The sequence below is a fragment of the Mesoplodon bidens genome, assembly GCF_964165515.1.
Source record: "Mesoplodon bidens genome assembly, chromosome: 11".
NCBI lineage: Eukaryota > Metazoa > Chordata > Mammalia > Artiodactyla > Ziphiidae > Mesoplodon > Mesoplodon bidens.
Window position 1 is genome coordinate 63,206,109 of NC_138167.1, and position 26,380 is coordinate 63,232,488.

A 26,380-nucleotide genomic window follows, 5' to 3' on the forward strand; every position below is an offset into this window, starting at 1 on the left:
CACCACATCTACTGGTGGGAAGAATCCTCCTCAGTCTTGAGCTCAGCTCACCTCCAAGCCAAAAGGGACACTTCCCCTCCTCTGTGCAGGCTACCCATTCTTTGGAGCCTGCATTTTTCTTGTACAGTCATGCAGGGGTGTGGTTTGGATCACACACAACCTTGGATCTGATGGCAGTACATGCCCACAGTAGGTCTACAGAAAATGACAGCCGTTATTATTATCCCACAGCAGAAGAGCTGTCCACCTCTCCCATGACCTTTCGGATTCTGCCTTGGATGGCTCATCTGTTGCCCAGGAGTCTGTGAGCTCCCTGGGGCTGGAGAGGTCTGATCACGCCTGCCCCTGACCGCATGATGCAGAGGGAAGGGTCTGAGCTTTATTTGCTTCTGAGCTGGAAAGTGATCTGATGTGGACCAAGCCATGTGAGTCCCAGAGGCCCTGGCCCAAAGTTCAGGAGGCCAGGAGACAAGCTTGGGGGAAAACCATGTGCTTCCTGGCAGGGGACAATGGGACCGGGAAGCCTTGGACAGGTGGGATAAAGGTGCGAAAGGAGCGAAAGGAGGGATCTGTCAAACTGGTGAACTCAGACTCCAGTGAGGAAGCCTGAGGTCTAATGAGGTAAGCCCTGTGCAGTGACAGGCCGGGGCAGTCAAGGCTGGAGCCGACATCGCCAGTCACCTTCATGGCCACCCTGCCCACTCTTCCGAGGTGATGTGGACATAGCAAGGGGTCCTGCCCCCCAGGACAGAAGGCAGAACCTCACGTCTGTCTGTGTGTGGGGGGCAGGGGTGGGGGGAGATGCCAATAAAGCCCCTTGGGCAGGCAGGCAGCCCTCCCCATCCATTAAACACCTACTGTATGCCAGGCCGTAGGGATGTGAGCAACAAGACAGGGCCACCTGCCCTGTAAGGAGCTCACAGTGTGCCCCCAAATCGAACACCTCCTCCACGTCACATCCAAATGTCCCCTCCTCCAAAAAGCCCCCAGCCATCTCCGAAGACTTCCCAGGGTGGAGGAGGCACGGCAGAGTTGCAGGGCTCCAAGGAAGTAAAACTTACTTCTAAGTCTTGCCAGACTTTTCTTCCATCTTCCTATGATAAAACATTTCAGCAATAGCTAACTGATAGCCGACACGTGGATAAGCATTTACGAAGTGTATGTAGGAAATGGGCTATTTCTCTCTGGCCAGGGAGGAGGTGCCTGGGTTCAAGGGAGGTGAGACAGCCCCCCTGAAGGGCCAATGAGGTGCCCCGCCCCACTGCCGGTAAGGCCCCCACCCCCGCTGACCTTCATGGATGTGGCCGAAGACATGCAGCCGCGGCTGGACACGCCTTTGCACCGTGTTGAGCAGCTCCACGCAGCCCACCCGCTGCATCTTCTTGGGGACCCAGTCCAGGAAGCCTGGCGGGGGAGACAGCAGGAGGGCAATGACGGGGCCCAGGCCGCAGCTCTGCAATCTCAGAGACACAGTGGCCCTGGACCCACCCTGCCCTGCTCTCCCCACCCTACCCTGCCTCAGCCTCCAGGAGGGAAGCCTGGCTCCAGCTTGCACTGCCTGGGGCCTCGCAGCCTCATCCTCCCCTGCAGGGCGGCACAGAGAGCCCACTTATAAAAGCCCGAGTAGGCCAGGCACGGTGGGGAGGGGGCAGTCTCAACAGCTGTGAGCCCCCCAGACCATTCATGCTCAAAGTGGTCTCAAGACTGGCATCCACCCATTGCAGAGAGAAGCAAACTGAGGCCAGAGAGGGACAGCGGAGGCCCAAGGCCACCCCAGCAGGTGGCAGCAGAGCGGAACCGGGCAGCAGGATTTCCATGTTGGAGACTTTCTAAACAAACATCACAAAATCATGAAAATGAACTTCTTCATCCACTGCAGCCTCGAGCACGTGGGCCATGTCTGGGTCTGCTCACACCACCAGTCTCCCGGAGCCGTCCCATATGGTGGCTGTTTATTATCCTCACATGGCTACACAAACCATAGGAGAATACCTGATTACTCCAAGCAGACAACTAGGGTTCATCTCAGCCCCTCTCTGCTCAGGCGGGAGAAACAGGTTTCTACAACCGCTGGGAAGGGGAAGAGGAATCCTGCCACTCACAGAATCTGACAGGCTGCAGTGGACCTGACTTAGAGCTGAGAGAGAGAAAGAAGGAGGGAGAGAGGGACGAAGGGAGAGAGGAAGAGAAAGAAGAAGGAAGAGGAGGAAGAAGAGGGGAGAGGTGGGGAGTCGGCAGGGAACAGGCTTGGAGCAGACACTTGGGTTTAAGTCCCAGGCTCTGCTACCTACTGGCTGTGTGACCTTGGACAAGTCACTTAACCTCTCTGTGCCACATTCAACAATTCATCCAACAACTGGGCTGGGCTGAGCACACAGGTGCCCCCAAAACAGGAGCTGTGTGCTGTGTGTGAAGCAGGCGTGGTGAGGCATCCAGAGAGCAGGAACCCAGAAGATGCTGTTGGAGGAGTGGATGGAGGGGTAGAAAGGGGGGGAAGGAGGAGAGGGAGAGAGGGAGGGAGGAAGGAAGCAAAAAAACCTGCCTCAGAACCTCACTAGAAGCCACGTGTCATGCCTAAACCACATCAGGGCCCTGGGCCTCGGGGCTCCCTCCGTTTGGAAATGGGGGTAAGAAAGCCTTCATTTCAGCACTTTGTGAGGGTGGAAGGAGGCGCCAAGGGCGTCTGGCACACAGTAGGTGCTCAGGGTAGCTTCTCCGTGAACAGGTATCTGAGCGAATGACTCTGGAACTGAACTGGGCCTCACCTGACAGCCCTTCCCACCTGGGATGCCCTGCCCGCACCCACCTCCCTCCCTGCCTCTCTCAGACCCGATGCTGAGACCACCCTTTCTGTCAGCCTCTGCGGTCCTCCTCTGACGATCTCTGTCTCAGGCTTCCCTCATCCTTGACCATGTCCCACTGGGCTTGGCCGTTCGGTGTCCCTCTGCCTGGCATCTTGGAGCCTTCAAGGCAAGCACTGCATCGGGTTAGCTCCTGGTCCTGCATGGCCCGGCCCAGCCCAGCCCCAAACACCAAGGGAGTGGTGACAGGTTTGGTGGAGGCACTGGTGTGGGGGAGGAGGCCGGTCTGGGCAGAACTACTGGGAGTTTGGACTTCATTCTAAGGACTGAGGGAGCCACAGAGGGTTATAGAGGGATGGCATGGCATAACGGGCCATTCAGAGAATTCCCTCCTACAGACATGAGGAGAGTGGACTGGGTGGGGCAAGACTCAGAGCTGGGGGACCAGTGAGGTCAAAGAGACACAAGACACTGGCACGGACGAGGTGGGGACAGCAGTTGTGGAGAGGAGAGAAAAGAGCTGGAATGCAGTTTGGGGGTAGAATCAAAGGGACGAGCTGAGGGACAGGAAGCGGGGGTGTGAGGAAAGGGGGAGGGGAGGACTGAGAAAGGGGCCTGGGTGGCAGACGGCAGGCTAACGCGGAGACCAGGCGAGCGGTGACATCAGCTTGGGACAGAGGGGGGCCGAGGGGCCGGGGAGGAAAGCTGCTGGCGGTGGAATCACAGGCCCTGGGGACTGTGGGATGGGTGGTCTGATGGGGTGGGGGGGTGCACGGGATGGGGCCCGGTGACAGTGACCTTGGTGGTATTCAGCCCCCAGGACTCAGCTCTGGAGAGTCAAGGGCCCAGTCTGCCCTTTGACCTCCCCGAGCTCCAAGGTACCACGTGTATAAAAGGGGCAGCTGATCTGACCTCACCGCGCGGCTGTGAGGTGACACATCGAGTCCCCGGCACACAGTCGGTGCTCAGGAAATAAGAACCACGACGGGGTGACCTGTCCCTGGTGCCCCAGCAAGCTGGACTCAGAACACAGCCCGTCTGCAGCTCCCCTCGACGGGCCCAGCTACGCCCCCCTGCTGCCAGCACCCACACCCGCTGCGTCCTCCCCCAGCAGGAGCAGGCACGCGCAGGGCTGGCCAGCCGAGGCGGGGCCGGCTGAGTCTTACCCAGCGGCGGTCCGTGGGTTACTAGGACGTCTACGCCTTCGGGAATGAGGTTCCACTTCTCGAGCAGTGCTTGGCCTCGCGGGAGGTTAAAACCCCAGCCGTAAAACCAGGGCTGCCTGTGGGAGAAGAGCACGTGGGTCAGAGAGGGCCACCGGGAGTGGGGGCAATGACACGGCAGGAGAAGCAGACCATGGTGCCAAACGGCCATCAGGGCCGGCCGGATGCCCAGAACCTCCCGTCCAAGGAAAGGTGCGGATTCACCTGGACTTGACCAGATATTGATCAGACTTTTTCCTTTTTCTATGATGAACAAGTATGATCTATGTAATTTTTGAAAATGAAAGTAAAAAAGAAAATCAACTTCTGCCAAAGACCTCTCTTGTTCCAAGCCCTTCCAAGGAAATTCAGAGAACATTCTCACCTGACCCCATGGTGGGAAAATGCTCCTCCATCCATCCTCCTTCCTACATTTGGGGCAGGTGGAGCCCCAGCCAAGAGAGAGTGGGTCCCAGGTGGAGGATGCTCCTTCCTGCCTCTACTCAAAGCTCCCAGCAGGGGCTCCACCAGGCTGAGTCCACCCCCAACATTAAGCTCAGGGCTGGGTGGACCGAGGCCATTTAACGGAGTTCCTACCTGTCGCCCAACCCGGACCTAGACTGGTCAGTGCAAGTCATTCCCCTCAATGGGTTCAATGGTGAGCGTGTGACCTAGGTCCTGCCAGTTGGAGGGAATTCCAGACGTTTCTTTCAGTGATGAGAGAAAAGAACACTGTCATCCCTGCATACAAACCACTGAGTTTCTTGCCTTGGGAGCTGTCAGTACCTATTAAACTGTCCCAAAGGGAGATGGCTGGTGCACATGGCCCAGGGGAGCAGCTGGATCAAATCGCACCTGACACCCACCATACCTCTGCACTTCTCAGTTACATGGGCCAACAGAGAGCCATTTGAGTTGGGTTTTCATTTACAATAAAAGTATCCGAACTAAGAATCAGCCCTTAGGCCTAAGTCATTATAAGTTCCCCACATTAACACAGCTCTTTAGCATTTACAAAGTCACCATCGTCACCACCACCAACAACAACTTTACTGTCATCACTGTGGTGGGTCAAATTGTGTCCCCCCTAAAATATATGTTGAAGTATCAACCCAGTACCTGTGAACGTGACCTTATTTAGAAATAGGGTCTTTGCAGACGTAATCAAGATGAGGTCATACCTGATTAGAGTGGATTCTAATTCATGACTTGTGTCCTTATAAGAGGATCACGTGAAAACACAGACACAGAGAGGAAAAAGCCATGTGACAATGGTCATAGAGATTGAAGCCGCACGGTTTGTGATAATTCGTTATGCAGCTCTAGGAAACCAATATAATCACCATTACCACCATCACCTCCCCACCTGCCACCCCAGGGACCTCCACACCTGCAGCAAGGTTGGCAGACAGGTCTCTCTCTTTCTGTTTTATGGATGAGGAGACTGAGGGCCAGGGAGTAGAAACTAGAAATTGTCGCCGGCATTTCCTGCACACCTACTTTTTTTGCCAGGCGCCATCTAATTACTTTATAGGGATAAGTTTATCTAACTGTCAAAAGAATCCTGTGAATTAAGGGCTAGGATTATTCCCATTTTTCAGATGAGGACACAGAGGCTCAGAGAAGTGAGCTGGCTCAGGGATCTGGGCCCCGTGAGGCCAGGCACCTCATGTCCATTCACTGACATACTCTGCACAAGTTGGTAGTGGGGCTGGCCTTTCACATTCAGAGCCTCTCGTGTGTCAAAGCTGCCACTAACATCCCTCTCATGGCCCTCAGGGGCTCCTCTGTGGGAGGCCGACACCCCTAGCTGTTGACCCAACGTCTCTACCTCATTGGCAGCCACCCAATGCACCTCCGTGGAACCCTAGGGGTTCCAGGGAACAGCATTTGAGAACCCCGCTTTAGTCCCACAATGGCAGGCTCTGGACAGGAAGACTGAGGTTCAGCGAGAGGAAGGGAGGTGCCCAGGGTCACACAGTGGTCAGTGAAGAAGTCATTCTGGAACCCAGATCTGACCTCTCTCCCAGCTGCCGTCAAGCCTGCAGCGCCAAATCCTGGAACGTGGGCTTGTGAAGGAAGAGGGTGAGTGGCCATACTGGTTGGTCATTTGGGGTCAAAGGTGCTTTCGCCACTTCAGACACCTGGGGCATCCCGTCCGCTGCCAGCCTTTGCTTGTCTGTGACCCCTGCCTGGGACACTGGGTCCCTTCTCTCCTCCTGCCTGCCCCTGACCCCACACCACGTTTAGCCTCCCAAGCCCTGTCTGGTCCATCTTCCTTCTCACCCCGAGTGACTGGCACCTGCCCAGGGGAGAAGCAAATGTTTGTTTAACAAATGGCGTTGAGTGAGAGAGGGCTGGATGGATGGATGAAGTTAACGGGATGTCGAACAGGACTCTTCCTGTTGCCTGGGGATCGCAGCCAAACTTCAAAGCTGAACACGAACCCCAACACTGGAATGAAAGCCCCAGGTACCACCCAGGAAAACTTACTAAAAATGAGCAGAACATGCCAGGCCACCATCTCCCCATGCCCCTACCAGCCTAAGTTTTGACCTTGAGGGAGACTTGTGGCTCCTGCCTTGTTCTTGTGGGGGGATGGGGTTCACCCACACCCAGTCATGAGTGCCTTCCAGGGGGACCACCTGTACAGGTGGGGGCCTGGGGATCTGCCCTCTGGAGAGCCCGTGAGAGGAGAAACAGACAGGGAAGGGCAGGCGCACAGGAACTGTCTGCACCCCCAGGTTTGTGGCTGTCCCACCCACAGGAAGTGTCCTCCGAGTGACGAGACCAGGTGGCCGGGGCTGGGGAAGGCAGCTGGGTGGGTGGCACTGGGAAGTCCCTCGGAAGCCGCCTACTCCCTCAGTCACACCCGACTCAGGCCTGCCTTTGCACTTCTGCAGAAAGCTGAGGGTTCTCTCTGCAGAAAAATGTCTCCACACACACACAATTTTACATCCACCTTCGAGGGAATCCTGGGATCAGACGGACCTGGGTTAGAATGGGTCCACCTCTAACTACCTGTGTGACCTTGGGCAAGTGGCTTAACTTCTCTCTATGCCTCAATTACCCCATCTGTATAATGGGCATAATAATAATACCCTTTGCCTCAACAGGGCTTTGAAAGGATTAAATCAATCCATGTAAACTGCTTAAAACAGTGCCTGGTCCAATGCTTTGCAACTGCCATCATCTCCATCACCACCCTCCCCAACATCAACACTGTCACCACCACCACTATCACCAGCGTCATCTCCGTCACCATCACCACTACCATCATAACCATTATTATCATCATTACCATCATCAATACCATCACCACTACCACCACCATCACCATCATCATCTCCATCACCATCATCATCAGCATCATTACTATGGACCCCTCCTGAAACCCACTCACGGAACGTGGATGAAAAACCTTTGGCCCAGGGCAGGGTTTTTCAAACCACATTTTGAAGGGTCAAACAGCATTTTAAAAAAATCAAAGGAAAAGGGGGAAATAGAGTTGAATAGAAAACATCAGAGTACATCATAGCAGGGAAGGGACACTTTAGTTAAATATATTTATATTTAAATAGACGCCCACATAAGGGTGTACTGAGTCACAATGTAAAAAAAACAAATGCTTTTCCTACCACGGTTCCTGGTCAAAAGCAGTTGGCAGCCCTAACATACTGAGCTCACAGCTCTGCAATCTCTGAAGCCCTCAGACCCTGGGCGTACTCAAAGCCCCACTTTGGCTAAGCCAGGGCGGGGTCCCTGCAGGAAAGGCTGCAGCAGCCTGGAAGCTGCTCATAAAGCCAAGCCCAGTAGTCCCCCCAGAAGCCCACAGCCCGTCAGCTTACAGCAAAAGGAGCAATGCCTTTCTGCTGCCTTCCAAACACAGCATCCATTTTTCAAAAACCTAATCAAATATTTACAAGAGGGGACAAGGCCTCATCAGCATGGAGAGAAGGCGTCTGTGAGTTCCCATGAGCCACAGCAAGGAGTGACTTTTTGGAAAAGACACTCTGTAACATATCAGAGACCCCACAGACCCCCAGGAGCTGACCCACACGAGCCCCTGCCTACCTCACCTTCCCCCTCCAGTACTAACGAGCCTTCCTCTGGGGGTGGTGTTTCCCCATAGATATACCTCCGTGGTTCTTGGAAACACGTCACCTCAAATCCTGGGAAGCTGGAATCCACCCTGCCCCCTGGGATGCCCGGAGAGGTTGCTCAAGGGCACTGAAGTTGGCATCAGACACTCTGGCTCTGCCCCTGGGCTGGACGCACCCAGACTCTTTCACCGTGTTAACTGGGATAAGGATGCCTATGGCCCCAGGTCTGACCCCGTGAGGGCAGAGGGGTCCTTCTTGCTCGATGCTCTACCCCACCCGTTGCCTGACACAGAGGGGAGGGAAAGAAGGTCGGTGGGAGGAGGTGTAAGGGAATGAAATTGCACTATCATCGCAAAAATGCCTCCAAATTCCCAGGAGCTCCGTCACTGGGAAAAGGGGATGTTCTGGCCTTTATTGAAATCTGGGGGGAGCAGGAAAAGTCAAGTCATGCATGGAAACGTCCAGAGGAGACATTTCTCAGGGCGGCCCGCAGGTTGGGAGGCCTTTCTCAGGGGTGGCCAGGAGCAGGGCCAGAGCAGAGGGAGAGACGGACTCTTCAGGGTGACCTCACTCCCCAGGGTCTGGAAAAGACTTCGGCCACTCCTGCATGACGTCCATCCAGGTTTGTGTCATGAGAAGAGGAGCCAAAGGGATGGGGGGCACCAGCCCTTCCCGAGGGCGCAGTCGGCCCCAACGTCCCAGGCATCCTGCGTTTGGTCACTTGACCCTCTCTCCTCGCCCAGCAGGGCCCTTTGGGGCCAGAGGTGAAGTGCGAGGCTGCTCGGGGTTCCAGACAGAGGTCAGGGCAGGCAGGGGCTTGCAGGGCCTGTCATCCAAGCAGCCCCAATCCAGCCCGGCCCCGAGCTCCCCACCCACCCTGGGGGCAGCCGTGGGCTGAGACCCACGAATGCCTGAGACGGTGGGCGCTGCCAGAGCCACGGTCCCCATCCCCAGTGCAGCTGGCGCCTGGACGCAGCCTCACTGCCCTGAGGGCCAGGAGCCCTGACGTCCGCCCACCGTCCAGGACACATCACAGACCCCGAAGAGGTCGGATGGATAAGAATTCCGACAGAGCCATGGCAGGCGGCTTTATGTCCTGAATTTCTGTCTTTCTGTTCTAAAGTAACCATTGGAATAATTTCCTTACAGAATGATAGTTGCCATGACAACCAGAGCAAATTTTCCTTTTCTGAAACAGATGTCTCATTTAGTTGAAAATTAGAATGTGAACAAACCCATGGGAAAAATTAATTCAAACTTTAACAGAGCGGTGAATACAATGTAATCTCTCAGACGTTAACCCCTTAACAGCTTTTTTGTGCGCTTACGGTAACCTTTGAATCCAGTCTAATTAGGCCCGCTTAGCCAATATAAATGACCTCCTCGTGGCCAATCATTAAACGGTTTCCCCCTGAAGCGTGAATTCCGGGTTCCCTAATGGCAGACGGGAGGGGGGCGATGCCTGTCTGTAGAGAACGGCTGAAGCAGAGCCTCCCCTGCTCTGGTTTTTCCATCTCCCCAGGTAAGGCACATGCCCCGGGAAAGGGGGTGTACCAGGGGCCATTCAATTAGCCTGGAGTATGGCCACCCCATTTCCCAGGGATGCTGGGGAGTGGGAGTGGAGGAGGCCCAGGGTGTCCTGGGTAGAGCTGGGCCCAGTGGTGCACCCAGGCCAGGGCGCAACGCCTGAGGGCAGAGGCCAGGGGAGGGGGGCCCCCTTGATAAGCCGCCAAGGGGTCACCGAGGGGACACCCACACAGGCCTAGCTCCAAAGGCTCTCCATGAGCCTCCAATCCTCACACCCACCCCGAGAAGCAACTGCCATCACTGCTCCATTTTACAGATGCACAAACTGAGGTGCACAGAGAATTGCCCAAGGTTACCTGGTAACCAAGTGGCACAGCCAGGGCTCCAACCCAGACAGCAGATTCCAGAGCCTGTGCTCTCTGCTTCAATCTCAGAGTGATGACAACAGGACCAGGAATCCTGCCCACCTTCCTCAGCAAACCCCACTTTACCAGCCACTTTCACACCTTAGCTCAGTTAGTCCTCAGGACAAAGCTGTCAGGAGGCCCCCACTTTAGAGACGAGGAAATGATTGCACAGAGAAGTCATGGGTCTGGGGACACTCAGGAGGCCAGAGGGACCTGGACCAGGGTTCCCAGCTCCTGCATCCTGTGCCCAGTGGGCCGCTGACCCAGATGCCGCTGGGGCAGCTGGGCCCCAGTTTCTCCCTCTTCAATGGCAGCTGCCTGCCCGTCCCTCTGAGCCTGGCTGCACTCTGGCTCCTGGTGCTCCACCTCTCATCCACCCTGTGACTCTTCTAGTCCAAAACCTTCCATGGCTCCCAATTACTTCCAGGACAAGCCCAAACCTCATGGCCTGGCATGCGGGGGCCTTGGGCTCTGCCCCATTCCACCTTTCGGACCATCCTGCTCAGATTCCCCAATGAGCTCACCACCCACCAGTCACAACAATCCTCTGTTTCCTGAACAAGGCCCAGCCTTTCCCCACCACTGGGTTTTTGCTCATACTGTTCCAGCCATCTGAAATGCCCTTCCTAGCCTCTCCTCAGAGTCCATGACCCATTATTTGTTAAGGCCTCGCTCAAAGGCCACTTCTTCCAGGAAGCTTCCCCTGATCACCTCCATCCCCAAGCACAAGTGACCCTCCCTGTTCTGAGTGCCCTTATACAGGCTCCTTCAGGGCAGGCCCGGGTCAAACCATCCCTGAATCCATCCTGCCTAAACAGATGGCTGGGCCCAGGTGGACCTCAGGGTGGGTTTGCACAAAGGGGGCCTGAATGAATGAATGAATTAATGATGGAATGAACTGACAGGTGTTCTACCCGGCAGGCAGGCATGTGGGAAGAACTAAGCACTAACTAAGCACTAACTAAGCACTAACCCTCCCCTCCCCGGGAGCCCTCCCCAGAGCCCCTGGCTGTCAGGAAGCCCTGAGACCCACCACCAGGACCACAACCAGAACCAGAACTCTCGCCATCTGCTGAGCCTCCCATTCTCCCTCACCCTGCCATGACCTGCCTGGGGGAATCCTGTGCCCATTTCACTGATGAGGCCTCAGAGGTGACGCTCCCCTCCTCGGCTGCATCCGACTCACCGCACTTGGGGGACCTTCCCTGCCTCCCCAGGCAGCCCGCTCCCTAGGTGAGGGCAGGGGTGGCTGCCCTACAGGTGGAAGGGAACAGCCTCTCACAGTGGCCCGCCCCATCCCCCCACCGACCAGGTGCTCTCCCACTTCCGCCTCTTCTTCTGCAGGGCGAAAGCTGCAGTGTGAGCGGGGCAGGGCCCTCTCCCCACCAGCAGCCAGCCGCCCCTGAGCTCTAAGACAAGCCTGACCAGGTCCACTCCCTCTCCGGCTGCAGACTGAACACTCATTTTGACCCTAATCTGTTTGTTCTTCCTGCCCCAGTAACCCCTCCCCAAAAGGCCAGGCTTTCCGGGGCCACTTCCAGGGAGCCAAATACAGCCTCTGCCTTCTCTCAGGGACAGCCAACACTGAGGGCATCTCAGGTGAGGATGACAGTTGTCACTGGCCCACGTGCGTCCTGGGACCCTCTCAGCACTCCAGTGAGGCTGTGCTCCCATCTGCAGCAGGGAAACCAAGGGTCAGCGTCGGTGACACCCCTGGGTCCCCCGAGCGAGTTCCTGCTGACTCCTCACCCCACAGGCGGCCCCCATTCCTGGGGACGTCCCGGTTCCGGTGGAGGCAGGTTTGCCTTGCTCCTTCTCTGCATCTCCCAGGCTTGGGAGCCAAGCGGGAGTCTGGGGGAGCCGCTGCCACAGCAGGGGAGCCGTGGCTGCCGGCGAGTGGGCAGGGCCAGGACGAGCAGCGACGTGTCCCGGGGACTGTCAGTCACACACCTTGCCCCACACACACTTAGGGCAAGTCAGCAGCAAGAGAAGTGGAACCAAAGAACCGGGTCCTTTGTCATTCCTAATTAATTTCCCCCACCCTTCCGAGGCGCAGAATCATTCATCTTTTGTTTCGCTGGGACCCCTCTGCAGCTGGGAGAAGGCAGAGGACTCGCTTCAAACATTAATCTCATGTAGAAGAGAGTGCGTATGTGTGCTGTGGGGCCTTCCAGAAAGAAAACAACAACGTGAAATCAAGGAAGGTGAGGGTAGGAAAGGAGCAGAAGAGAAATCCCGTGCGTGTGAGAGAGGCTGAGTGCGAGAGAGGCGAGAAAAAGTGTGTGTGAGAGCGAGTATGGGTGCTCATGTGTGCGTGTGTTATGTGGTGTGTGTGTGTGCACGTGTATGGCATGCGTCTGCATGTGCGTGTGCACACGCTTGTGCAGAGATAGCACAGTGTGGGTCCAGACATGAGGAATTTCTTCCCCCGATCAAAATTTGGCAACTGCCAGTCGTGTGTTAAGGCTGATGAGTATAATAACCGGTGGAGGAAGGAGAGGGAAGTGACCACTGGTGGAGGACACTGCTCGGTCCCTCGGGGACCCTCCCAAGCCTGTCGTGTCCCTGTCACAGGACCAAACGAGGGGGCACCGAGGCTCGGGCAGGGCTCGCGGTCAGCAGGCTTCCCAGCTTGTCTTGAACAGATACAGGCTGTTCCTAACTTGATTTGGGCTCTAGACGGGAAGGGAGGGAAGTACCGCTGAGGTTCTGTGATGCTGCGACCAGCATGCCGGGGTCCTCACTCGCTGCACCCTGGCAGGGCCCTGGGAAGGAGAACACGAGGGCCCAGGGCTCGGGGAGCATCCAGCACTCACGGGGCCAGGGATCTAGGACCCCAAGGCCAGCCCCTTGTGGTTCGGCAGCCCAACAGGGACGGGGCCAGGGCCAGGCTGGGAAGCAGCAGCTGATGAGACAGGTCAAAGCCAGCCGCCCCCGGAGCTCCCCAACTCCACCCACCTGGACGGAAACCTGGCACCACCTCTGCCTACAGCTGAGATCTTGGACCAGTCGCTTGACCAGCCCACGCTTCACCTCACCTCACCTCTCTCCTCTGTAAGACAGGGATGAAAACAGTCCTGCCTTGTCCTGTTGAGAGTGAAAGGCAGAGCAGGTGGGACCGTTGTGCAGCAGACTCATGGGAAGTTTGCTGAATGAGGGTTTCAGGTATTGAAGGGGAGGGAAAGCCTTGGCCTCTCTTGTCTGAACAGATCAAGGCCACGGTCTGTGCTGAAACCACCTAGAAATGCAGGATGAAATGTAAATAAGCACAGTGCTATATGCCCGGGGACTGCCAGCCTCTGAACCAGGGAACGTGGGTCTTCATGGCCCTGAAGCAATGAGAGAAGGCCCCGGTGGTTAGCAGGGGCTGTGACCAGAAAGCTGGGTTCCTAGAGGGCTTCGGGGAAAGAGTGGACCACGGGGAGGCCTCCACCAGAGGGAAGCTTCCCCTGGACCTCTGACCCAGGCTTCCCCAGGCCGTGAGCCCGTGGGCCCAGGAAGCTCTAATCCATGAAAGGAGCAGAAGGGGGTCCCTGGCGAGGTGTACCCACAGATTGGGGTCGACATCCTCTCTGAGGGGCACCCCCAAACCTGGCTGCCCAGGATCCCCCAGATAGAGCCTTGCAGAACATGAGCGGGCAACCCCAAATTACGACACCCCAAACACCTCGGAGAATTACCGGAGAGACTGAAAAATGAGTATTTTTTTTAAGAGATGAAAAAGATTTTCTTAATAGAAAGAGCAAAGGGTGAGGTGGCTGGAACTGAGCCCCAGGCCCACCCATTCCTCAAGCAGAGCCAGAAGGACGGAGGGTCCGGAGCCCAGTGCAGGGCACAGCAGTCCAAACTGGGCTCACCGTGGTCTCCCATCAGCTTCTGGCGGTGGCGGGGACAGCGGGGGCAGCATGGGCTGTCTCAGGCCTTGGCGACGCCAGGATCCCGCTCCCCTGGCACCCCCTTGACCATATTATGGTGACAGACATTGAGAAGCAAGGGAAAAGCTAGTTCATTATTTCACCCTCTCTATTCTTTTTTCCCGGAAAGATGTATTTTATCAAGCCTTTTAAAAAGCATTTTATTTTAGCACCTCTCTGTCTGCCGTTCTGGGCAGGGCCCCCATCCTTCTACCCCGGCCCACCTGGGCTCTCAGTTACTGTGGGACCTTAAGCCATTCGCTTCATTTTGTGGGTCTCAGTCTTTTCAGCTATACAATGGGGACAAGGGTTAGACCTCACTCACGGTTGTGAAGAATTCAAGCAGCTGGAGCAGCTATAAGTTCAGAGCCCTTGGGTCAGGAGTGAGAACAGTAACTGTGCCATTGTCCCATCAATGAGCAGAGCCCCAGCACCTTCAGGGCACAGATTTTAAATTCCCAGGCTGCTCAGTTCCTGCCTTCTCCTCGCACCCACCACCCCCAGCGGGCCTGCTCTATGCACACAGGGAAGCAGAGGGAAGGGTGTCAAAGGCTCACGCTAGAACCCACGGCCAGCCTTGTCCAGGGGCCACCCTCTCTGTGCCCGCAGCCCCTGCAGGCTGCACGTACACAACCTCCTCCAGCCCCCACTGTGGGCAGTCGAGGCAGTAGCTGGAGAGGTTTGGGGGTAGGTGGGACCACCGTGTGCTGAATGCCTGTGTGCCAAGCAACTTACGCACAAGACCTCTCTGAATCCTAAGAACAACCCCACGAGGGGACTGTCCCGTTGTCATTTCACAGAAGCCAAGATCCTGACCTGAGGTCACTCAGCTGGGCCCTGCACATCCTGGCTGTTTGGAGAGAGCTGGTCCCCGAGGCTCTGGCTGCCCCCCAGGCCCTGCCCTGCCCATAGGCAGCCAGGCCTCCTAGCTGAGGATCAGGATCCGCGCCCAGACGCCCAGCAGCGGCCCGGCCACCACTTCTCAAAGTTTCCTGTCTCAGCAGGTTTAGATGCCTTCTTTCAAAATACCAGAAGTAATTAGACCAGATGGACTAGCTGCGTGCCAACTTCACTCCCTCCCTCACTCCTTAAAAAAAAAAAAAAAAAAAAAAAAATCAAGGCCGTTTTCAGTTAAATGAGAACAAAAAATGCATCCAAAACCCATAAATGAATACGGTATGTATACGGAATTTTTTTTTTAACACTTAGGATTTTGTAACAGCTGAGTTCTTCCTCTTCTTCTGCGGATGGTTCCCGCCCCCTTCCTCTAAGCTGCTCTCGGCGAAGGCTCAGCTCCGAGTCTGCATCTGAGGGGCCCAGAGATGACTTCCAGAAAGTCACGGTGCCCCGGGAGGGTGGCCGTGCAAGCACGCGGCTCTACTGAGCCCTCCACCCCTCCCAGGACGGACTGGACCGGGGAAGTGGTGACGCAGCCTCCCCTGGAGTCAGGCCCCTGCTCTCCTGGAGCCTCCACTGTTCTAGTTGGGAAAATAAACATGAAAGAAATGGGTTGCTGGAGTAGTTAAGACAGTGTGGCCCTGGAGCTAGGTGGGCTGAAGGAGCAGGCGATAGCCCAGACGCAGCCCCCGTGTGCCCGGCAAGGAGGGCAACACAGAGCAGCCAGGAAGGATGATCTCCATGTTTGGTGCCAGGCCAAGCGGAAAATCCCAAAACGGGATCCCTACCTCACACCGTCAATGCAATCACTGCCAGTGGACTCAATACCTAAACATACTGATAAAAGGCAAAACAGTGAAGATCTGGGAACATAATAAGGAAACATCTTCAGGACTTCAGGGGTGGGATTTCTTAAATAGGACACAAAAAGCACTTACTGCAAAGAAAAACAGTGACACATTTGACGACACCAAAATTACGAACTTTTAGTCATCTGAAGGTACCATGAAGAGAGGGAAGAGGCCGGTCACAAGGGAGGAAAAGCCACATCACACATTACATGTGATGAAGGGCTTGCATTCAGAATACATAAAAAATCTCTACAAACCAACACGGAAAGGGCAGACGACCCAATTATCTTTTTAAATGGGCAAAAGACCTGAGCCCTTCACAAAAGAAGAAATCCAAGCGGCCGTGATTCTCAACCTCGCCGGTCGTCAAGGGAGTGCAAATGAAAACCACCTTGAGATGTCAGCACAGCCCCCAGATGGGTACGATCTGCAAGGCCTACAATACCCAGTCCTGGCAAGGAGGTGAGGCAGGGCACTGCTGACAGGAGAAAAGCTGGAGGAGCCCCTGCCAAAGAGCTGTACAGTGTATGACCTGACCACTCCGTTCCTCTGTGTGTGTGTGTGTGTGTGTGTGTGTCCACATGCACGCACACTCAGGAGTAAATCTCTATGTGCACTAAGAGACGTGGAATGTTCACAGAAATATTATTTACAGTGGGCCCAAAGCAAGGGTGGTGGGAACTGGGCAGAATGGATAAATAACTCGTGATATATTCATACGATGAAATCCTACACAGCACTGAGAAGAGAACCAATCACAACTGCACACGATGACATGGAAGAATATTAAAAATATATAATATTGAGTGAAAAAAAGCAGTCATGGAACAACACATGAGTCCATTTTTATAAAGTTCGAAAAACAGGCAGAACCCAACTGTCTCAGGATACGGGTGGCCAGACGAAACACAACCTGCCCCGTTAAATTTGAACTTCAGACAAACAACACAATTCTTATAGTGTACATACATTTAAAATATTGCATAGGACATATTCACATTAAAAAATTATTCTCTCTCTGCCTCTGACCATCCTGCAGAATGGGATTGGTAATGGTGCCCTGTCACGGGGGACACAGCCAGGCCGGACCCATTCTTGGATCTCCAGAGCCCTGCAGGGGGCCAGGCACCTGGCGGCCACTGTGGGCCTCCAAGTGTGTGTCTCACAAGAAGTGGAACCTTTCAAATCTGACCCACCAGTCTCCCAAGCAGAGCATCCCCTGGTGGTAACACTTAGAGGAAAGGCCGGTCCTGGCGACCATGAGTTTGCTGTCTGCGGCCTCCTCCGAGCTTGCTTTGGTGAGTCCTCAATATCAAGGCCACCCTCGTCCCAAGTCGAGCACCAAAAGGGCTTCTCTGAGAGCAGGCCCATGCATCCCTCTGCTTACAGGGGATCATCAGCCTCAGGCAGAGAACCAGTGGCCCTCTGCATGGGGGAGGAGCTGGGAGGACACGAGGCCCAACCACAGTGTACCTCTGCTTGCATGCCCCTTGTAATGGGCGGCTCACCACTCAGTAAGGCCCCACTGCCTCTCCTCTGGGCTCCTGCCTGCGGGATAGTCTTCCCACACTGATGAGAACCTGCCTTCTGTGTCTCTGCTCTGCCTTGTAGGACGACACAGAACAGGTCTGCCCCCAGCGCGGGTCAGCTTTGCCCACATGCCCCAGATACCACTGATATTAGGTTACTTATGGCTACTGATTTATTCGATCCCTGATCCCCGCCTGCTGGTGTTACGATGCTGCTAAAGTCGCCTGTATTCCACGTGTTAGTCAATATGTTAAGGGCACGGGAAAAAGAAAACGAAAACCCTGAACATCTGAATTTAATAATAATCACTGTCAGCTTTGCTGTCCATCCCCTCCTAACAAGCTGCCATATGCCCAGGCGGCCGGCGCCAGGGGCTGAGCTCGCCCAGCCTAAACCTCGACAGACAGTGGGGATGGCAAACAGCTCCCCCGAGCCAGGCAGAGTTGGCAGCCAGGCCACGAGGTTCTTTGCGAACTGATAAGAGCCACTTCCCCAGTGTGGCTTCACCTGACGACACCACAGAGAGGACCCAGGTGCCCCCTTGCCCAGATGGAAGACAGAGGCTCAGAGAGACATGACTTGCCGAGGTCAGATGTGAAGTGAGAGTCAGGGCAGTGGGGACGTCCCTGGTGTGTCTGGGTCCAGGGCACAAGCGTGACTGAAAGTCAGCTCTGCACACACGAGCACTGTGTCCCTTCCAGGCCTCGGGTGTGATATGCCAGGTCCCCACGGGCTGAGGACGCAGGGCTACAGTGCTGCGACTCACTGAGTGCTGGGAGACCAGGGTGAGGCCACCACCCACCGTGGCAGCCGCCAGCCCGGCCTGATGGCCCAGCCTCAGGCCTCCGCTCTCTCACTGAGACCCTGGAAGCCACACTCCGCCCCCAGCACATCCACAGCCCTCTGAGCCTCCTGTGCCTTGCCAGGCCTGTTTCCTCTGCCCATCACACCCTTCCCAGACCCCAGAGCTGCTTGTATCTATGGCTCTCCTGTGGGGAGACTTCCCCGACCCTAGCTCCCAGAGCTTCTCCTCTGTGGCTCTTGTTGAATCAAGGAATTGGTGGCTGATGTGTCTCCCACGAGGATAAAAACCCCATGAAGACAGGAGCTGCATCTGTCTGGCTCACGGCACGTCCCCAGAGTGGCCATGGGACAAATACTTGATCAATGAATTAACCAACCAACAGGCGGCCATGAGAACATCATTTTGATCCCCAGGTCTCAATGGGCCAACAAGGCCGACGTGCACCCTGAGGCTATTCAGAGGACCGAGGAACACATGAAGAGCACGTTGTCCCACGCCCGGCACACAGTAGGCGCTCATAAAAGGGCCTCCATCTTGGAGCAGACCGAGAGTGAGGAGAACCACCCACTGTGTGGCCCTGGGCAAGCCATGTCCTCACCGGGGCCTCTACTTACCCTTCTGTAAAAGGAGGTCATTGCAGGCCTGGTCCTACCCTAGGGGCTGTTGAGGTATCAGTGGGAACAGAGCTCTCTCTGTCCTGGTCTCCACCCCAGCGGCTCCCCCAGTAATAATAACCACACTCTGGGCCTGGCCTTCATCTGGACGGGCCCACACAGCCCTCACAACCCCCCTATAGGGTGGGCAGTATCATTTCCCTATACAGAGGGACCAGAAAGGCTAAGGCACTTGCCCAGAGTCACACAGCTAAGAGGTGGTGTTACCCCAATTTGAACAACCCTTCCCTTACCACCCAACTGCCCAGCCACTACTGTTGCTGAGATTCCGGGGGCCTGGTGGCAGGGGCCCACCCTCCCAGGCACGCAGGTCCCAGGGGGGAAGGTGGCAGAAGGAACTCAGGATTAGTTCCATAGTGCCATGGAAGCAGGTGCAAGCAACTGGCTCACACAGGGGGAAATGTAGTGAAACTTCCCCAGCACATGAGCCCACGTCTCACCTCACACCACCTGCTCCCAACCCCAGACGGGGCCTAAAGGAACCCAGGGTTGCTGCATGGAATGCCGGCTCACACCCTGCATCTCAGAATGTAGGTGAGGTGCCGTCTAGCCCTCGGCGTTAAGGGCTGTGAACCAACAGCGGGCCCAAGAAGAGTGTGGCGGGTCCGGCACATAACACGGGCCCCGAAATATGGCTCCTCCCTTGCCTCCTCCACCTATGGAAACCCCACACCTCCTTCAAATACCCCCTCCAACAGGGAGCCCTCCTGGATCTCACCAAGCCCTCCTTGGGTCCCTTCTCTGTGTAGCAGCCTGGTGCTGGGCCCGCCATGGCATGGTGTCGGGGGTGTGCATCCAGCTGGGATGAAGGTAAGGGTCAAGGAGAAGATAGGCACTCCTCCCACTCAGGCCCCAGGGGGCCTGCAACTAAAAGGTCCAGAACTGCCCGTGCCGGAGCCACAGAAGTCAAAGCAGAGACCACAGGCAGCTCGAGCACAGAGCAGCTGGACACCAGCAAGGCTGACAGCAGCCCCACTCAGGCCTCAGCAGCACCAGCACTTGGCCTGCAGCTGGCATAGGGGACCACAGGGCTGGCCTGACATCCTGGCCAGGAGCCTGGGGAGCTGGTCGTCAAAGGAGTTCTTCGGGGCCCAGCTATGGGGCTGCACAGAGCTGCTCTGGGTGGGGTGGGAAGGACACTGAGGGACACCTGCCGGCTCCCACCCCCTGCTGTCCTCCATCCCACATCTGGGTTCCAGGCAAGGCTGTGATGGAAGGGGGCTCCATAGAGCAAATAACAAGAATGATGTCTCCACAACCACCCCCTGCAGGAGGTGCCCCATCACTCCCATTGTGCAGAGGAGGAAACTGAGGCACCGAGAGGTTAAGTGACTTGCCCAGGGTCACACAGCCCATAAGAGGTGAGGCCAAGGGGCTTCCCTGGTGGCGCAGTGGTTGAGAGTCCACCTGCCGATGCAGGGGACATGGGTTCGTGCCCCAGTCGGGGAGGATCCCACATGCCGCGGAGCGGCTGGGCCCGTGAGCCATGGCCGCTGAGCCTGCGCGTCTGGAGCCTGTGCTCCGCAGTGGGAGAGGCCACAGTGGTGAGAGACCCGTGTACCGCAAAAAAAAAAAAAAAAAAAAAAAGCAAGGATTCTGGAACCAAACTGCCTGGGTTTAATCTCAGCTCTGCCTATTCCTACCTGTGTGACCTTCAGCCAGGCCCTTACCCTCTCTGTGCCTCAGTTTCCTCACCTGGGAAATGGGGATACTAATAGTACCTGTCTATATGTGAGACAGTATAGCACATATAATTATTTGCCAGATATGGGGAAACCAAGGCTCAGAGAGTGGCAGCGACCTGCCTAGGGTCACACAGCGTGAGGGGAGAGCTGGCCCCGGGTCTCTCTGCTGCCTCTCCCAGCCCCTCTTCCCTCCATGCACTCGGCCTCACCTCGTCCATCCCCCCAGCACAGCTTCACTGTCACCAGCGGTCAGAACAGCGCCCACCGAGCACACTCACCACGGGGAGCCGTAGATCCGGAAGCCCCGCACGGTGACCTCCGAGTCCTGCAGGTAGATGCAGTTGGTTAGCAGCGACTGCACGTTCTCGTAGTTCTCCGGCTTCAGCTTTGACACGGATGGGAAGTAGTAAAAGTCCTGCTTGATGAGGTCGGCCATGAACTCCTGGTCGAAGGTCAGCTCGTGGTTGCCTGCGATCACGATCTTGTACTCGTAGGGCAGGCTGCCTGCAGAGCCGACACAGACAGACACACGACGCGCTGCTGTTGGCTTCTGGAGGCCACGGTGCCGGGGGGAGGGGCAGGCAAGAGCCCCTGGACCCCCGGGCAGAGCTGACCCTCGCCGCTGACAGGTGCCTTCTGATCAGAGGCGGCGGCGGCAGCCTGATCACCATCCCTGTGGCCTCCCTGCCCCCGCTGCTGCTGGGTGACAGGCCGCCCGCCCCCTAGACCAGCAGGACGGGGCTGGGCAGTTTCCTGCAGTGCCTCTGAGCTGCAGTGGACCCGGCCTCATCCTCAGGACTCCCCCACCTCCGTTTCTTCTGTCCGGGCCACTTTTCCACTGGAAGGAGACCCTGCCCTGGACCCCCAGGCCTGCCTCGCCAGCCTCACCGTCTCAGGCCCCCTCCACCCGGAGGTCTGACTTGTTAGCTTCCACATTAACAGGAATTGCAAGTTCTTTGCAGAGCCCAGGTCAAACCTTTGGAGACCCTACGCTCGGGAAAGATTACACTGCCCATCCCCACCCCTACTGCCATGGAATTCAAAGTCCAAACACAGTCTAAGTGGGAACAAAACAAAACCATCCATGTATAACATACACTGAGCTAATACTAGGGTCCTTCCAGCTGTGCCCTCTGCAAATTCCACGCGGTTCCTCAACACCGTGCTTCTTCCCCTTTCTTTCTCTGGGGTCTTACGTCACAGATGCCCTAGGCAGGTGTGTGCACTGCCTCCCGGGTCATCTGGCCTTGGGCTGGGTTCCTATCACAGCCCCTCGGCCTCAGTAAACTGGCTGCCACCCACCCTACCTCCCCAACACCCGCCAGCAGCCAGCCTGACCCCAGGCTCAGGCCCGTGACTCCCGACCTCCCACCAGCCTCAGCTGCTAGGATCTCCAGGCCTGGAGAAAGAGTCATGATGGTACCTGATTAGGATAAAAAAATGAATTTTGAAGGTGAACCCCGAGGCCCAAGCCTTTTTCTTGCCCCCTCCCCAAGGGTGTGCCCTGGTGGGTCGAGCAAACACCAAGGGGCGTGTGAAGGTGCCAGCCCAGCATGGTGCCTTGAGGAGATGGGGTGTCCAGGCAGGAGGATGGTGACATTCCATAGCCATTTCACAGACAAGTAACTGCGGCCACTGAATGGAACTTCTAAACCACTGAGTTCTCGTTTCTGAAGGAGCCAGGACAAAAGACACCAAACTTTGCGTCTGTTTCAGCAAGAAAGTCGCTTCTTTTGTCCGAATTCTTCAGCAGTAACTGGCTAGTTAGCACGACCCCATGCACGTATAAGCCCTACTACACGTCAGGCACGGAGCCAGGCCTTCATCATCTCCATCGTGCAGACGCGGAAACTGAGGCTCAGGAAGCTGCGGGGTGATGTGCTGGAGGCCACGTGGCCAGGAGGCGGCAGAGCTGGATTCTGAGCCAGGCAGTCCTGTGTGACCCCCGACTTTCCACCTACTCGGGGAAAGCCCGGGAAAGCGCCCTCGACAAGGCCAGGGCGAGAGCCCCATCCTGACCACCGAGAGCTGTGGCCACACCTCTGGCTCCGGCCTCCCGTTTGGGGGTCCCAGGGTGATGTGAAAGGGAACCTGCCCAGAGGACCGCCCCGGGCTAACAGAGATCCACACCTCAGGAGGCGTCTTCTCCGTTCCCAGTGACCATGACTCCCACAGGAGCACACATAGGGCAAAGTGCCCGGCTTTGGAGCCAGCGGACCTGGGTTCTGTCACCTCTCGTCCGAGCAGGTCACTTAACCTCTCTGAGCCTCAGTTTCCCCTCTGATCAACGTGAGTGTGCCTGGTAACTGCCCCTTTCTGGGGGCCAAGGGCCTCGTGTGGCCCCCAGCTCCACCAAGCCCCTTCCCTGTGGCTGGTCCCACCCAGGGGTAACACAGCCCAGGGACAGCAGAGCTTTCTCACTCTTGACCATGACCTGAAACTCGACCTCCCCTGCTGTGTGAGCCTTCTATCAGAAACCCAATTCCAGAAATGCCTCTTCTCCAAATTCTGAGGACTGTCTGCCTTACTGGGAACCGAGGCCCACAATACCAGGTCAGCTGCGACAGACGTGGGATCAGACTCAGCTCCCCATAAGGTTCCAGGAAGAACCCCGTTTGCCCAGCACTGTGGAAACTCCAGGAAGGGGCAGGGTGAGTTTTATGGCTGTGCCATACAATGAAGTTCTAGGTACCATAACTACAACTATTATCATATTCTAATTGCAATGAAATGGAAGCGTCCAGAACCCAGTTAGAAACTTCTCCAGCCCGCCCCCCTCCCACCCCTGCAGTTGGGACCTGCCCATTCTGCCTGGCCTCAGGCTCTATGGCTGTGGCAAAGGGCTGTTGGGTGGCCGCTCACCTCCCAGCCTGGCCACAGAGGAGGTGGGGACCCCAGCACGGAGAGAGAAGTTTTTCACAAAACAAGCAGAAAACCATAATCTGTTCATCACTGCCTCACTGGCCACCCAGACTTCTTTAGAGGTTTGAGAAAATAGCGTTCTCTCTTCTTTGGTGTTTGTCAACTCTGGGAGGCTGTCCGATGACAGGCATGGGCTCCAGGGGCTGACAGCTGGGTCCCAGACCCAGTTCTGCCACTAACCGGCTATGTGACTTGACCTCCCCGGGCCTCTGTTTCCTCACCTGTGAAACAGGAAGAATAATGCCTACCTCGCAAGACCATTCTAGGATTACACAAGACAATGAATGGAAACACACAAAGCCTTTTGATGTTCAGAAAAAGTCAGCTTCCCTGGGCCAGAGTTTGCAAACTAGAAGCCAGCAGGCCAGCCCAGCCCACAGGCATATTTTGTTTGGCATATTTTTTTGGCTTTTCTAAATTTGAATTTGTTGCCAACATTAAAAATTAGAGAAATTCCAATAAAATGTCATTCTTTCTGTTTTCTAAAAATCAATCAATCAATTTTAAAATCTCACCATCCTGGCCTAGGCAAGTGCTGAGTGCCTGTGCTTCCCTTAGACAGGAAGCAGAGGGCAGTTTGCCCAGTCCCCACCTGTCCCTACTACTCACACCCAGCCCACTTCACTCATTTTAAGGTACTGACCACTCCCGGCAGCGTTGGGGATTCTGGCCCCGGCCACAGTCCCTGGAGACGAAGGGGACCAGACCTGGCCCCTGCCCCTCCGAGCTGCCAACCAGGCTGTGGGGATGAGCTCTCCAAGGCCCCTCTGCCTCCCCGCCTCACCCATCCTCCTATCTGTCATCCCAGCCTGGCCCAGGGATGCTGAGACGTCCTCTTGTTCTCCTCACAGGAGAGAATCAGGAGCAGAGAGGAGATGTGTTGGCTTCATCATCTCCATCCCAAGCAGGTCCCAGCAGAAGTCTGGAAAGCGAAGCCCCCGCCAGTACCCCAGGTGACACGGTGCAGAGACCCCTCTCTCCAGTGATGCTCAGGCTGCCGGTGGGGAGGGAGAGGCTTGCCTGGGCCTGAGCATCTGGAGAAGGGTCATGGAGGACAGCACAGAGAAGCCTGCCATTTCCGGGACCTCACTGTTGGGCCAGCCACCCTTGGTAAAAGACTGGGCCCTCCCGAGGTGGGCTCTGTCACCTCCGCCTCGAAGCTGGGGAACGAGGGTCCCAGGTCAGGAACCTGCCCAGGTCCCGCAGCAGGTGAGTGGGAGAAGCAATACTAGGTGCTGGTCCAGCTGACTCCACACCTCTGGGTCAGCAGCTCAGATTCGTTCAAGGCCACCAGGCCAGGCCCTCGCCACACTGCAGTCGCGGCTGGAGCAGTGGCCACCATGACTGCCTTCCAGCACTAGTTCTCTGCGTTTCCACTTCACGGCATCCATCCACCCCACTCGGCACGCCGCCCCGGTTGGGGGAGCCCGAGCCGCACTAATGTATTGATGTCATGTCTCTGACTGGGGGTGTTACTTAAGCAAATTACTACAACCTTACAGTTTCATTTATTTCCGCAGCTCCTGACTACCAGAGACTGAGGAGTGGGCAGGAGGCTGTGGGCTCTCTCCTGTCCCTCCCACCTCGGATCAGAGGAGGTAACTGAGGCTTCTTCCCTCCCAGGGAAGAACCAGCTCCTGGACATAAAGCCAGGTGGGGGGCAGGAGCCATAACATGCTGGCGTGACACCCTCAAATATTGTCTGGTTTCTCCCCAAAAGATGGGTGCCACACGGCTTGGAGGCAGGGGGCTCGTCCATTTGTGAACACAGAAACCTTCCAGCACCTTCTGAGCTGGAAACCCAGCCACAAACACATCCCTGTCTGCATGTTCACTTGGACTTGGCAACTCACCAGCTGTGTATAACCTTCAAAGACACTTAAGTATTATTATCCCCATTTTACATCTGGGAAAATGGAGGCTCAGAGAGGTTACACGAATCAATAATAAAATGATGAACAAGCACAGAGGGTAATGGACAGTTTGACAGTTTTTGTGGCTTGGCCTCATCAAACTCATCCTGAACTGGTACCATCATGCTACACTGCCTCTCAGCGGGTAGACAGATCATTGGATGGATGATGGATGGATGGATGAGTGGATGGATAGATGGATGGATGCATGATGGACGGATGGATGGACGGATGCATGAGTGGATGGATGATGGATGGATGAGTGGATGGATAAATGAATGGATGCATGATGGACGGATGGATGGACGGATGCATGAGTGGATGGATGATGGATGGATGAGTGGATGGATAAATGAATGGATGCATGATGGACGGATGGATGGACGGATGCGTGAGTGGATGGATAGATGGATGGATGGACAAAGAAGGATGGATTATGGACAGACGAATAGATGGAAAGAGATAGATGGATGCATTTATAAATCAATCAATCCATCTTGGGATAGCTCTGTCTCCTTTATACCAACTGATTTCTGTCTACCTGGATCCCTCCCTTTCCTCCAAATTTGTCCTCCAACTGTCCTGGCAGGGCTTGCTATCCAGACCCACCTCCCTCACCCATAATCCTGACTGGCCCTCTCTGAATCTCCTCCCACTGGACCTGCTCTCTTGTAGATGGGGGTGGGAGAGCCAGAACCAAGGCTCTGGTACAGCTTAACTATCACAGAGGCAGGTGGAAAAGTCCCCTCCTCTGTTCTGGGGCTGCTACTTCTGTTGCTACAACCTAAAGATGCATTAGATGCTCACATCAGCCTGCAGCTCTTACCAACCTGATTGTGGATAAAATGCCCAACGACCAATCATCAGAGGCTTTCTGGCTTAGCTTCATCTTCCCCCTCCTGTATCTGGGTAGTGAATGAGGGAGTGTTTGGGGGCCCTCAACGACCATTTGACTTGCAGGGGCTTCGTGGGGGAAAAGATGAGATGAAAACAAACTCTTCCCCCGATGCCTGCCCAGAGGAAATGAACGTTGTTCCCTCTGCCCCTTCTTGCGGCTGTCCTTCCTGGCAGCAGAGAAGAGGGCTAACATACAGGGGGACCACCCCAGTGCCCAGACGGGAGCACCTGCCCTGACAAGGTGCCAAGAGT

The 26,380-nt window shown here is 55.9% G+C and overlaps 1 protein-coding gene across 1 annotated transcript in view; it reads right to left on the bottom strand.

Moving 5' to 3' along the window:
• MPPED1 (metallophosphoesterase domain containing 1) overlaps positions 1-26,380 on the bottom strand; it is a gene marked incomplete at its 3' end in the record, with an annotated part of 61,808 nt that overhangs the window by 823 nt on the left and 34,605 nt on the right. The window contains exons 3-5 of the mRNA XM_081248677.1: positions 20,675-20,896; positions 3,968-4,083; positions 1,291-1,404 (exon numbers count right to left, since the gene is read on the bottom strand). Of these exons, the coding sequence (XP_081104803.1) occupies positions 1,291-1,404; positions 3,968-4,083; positions 20,675-20,896 (452 nt within the window). The remainder of the gene's footprint in view (positions 1-1,290; positions 1,405-3,967; positions 4,084-20,674; positions 20,897-26,380) is intronic.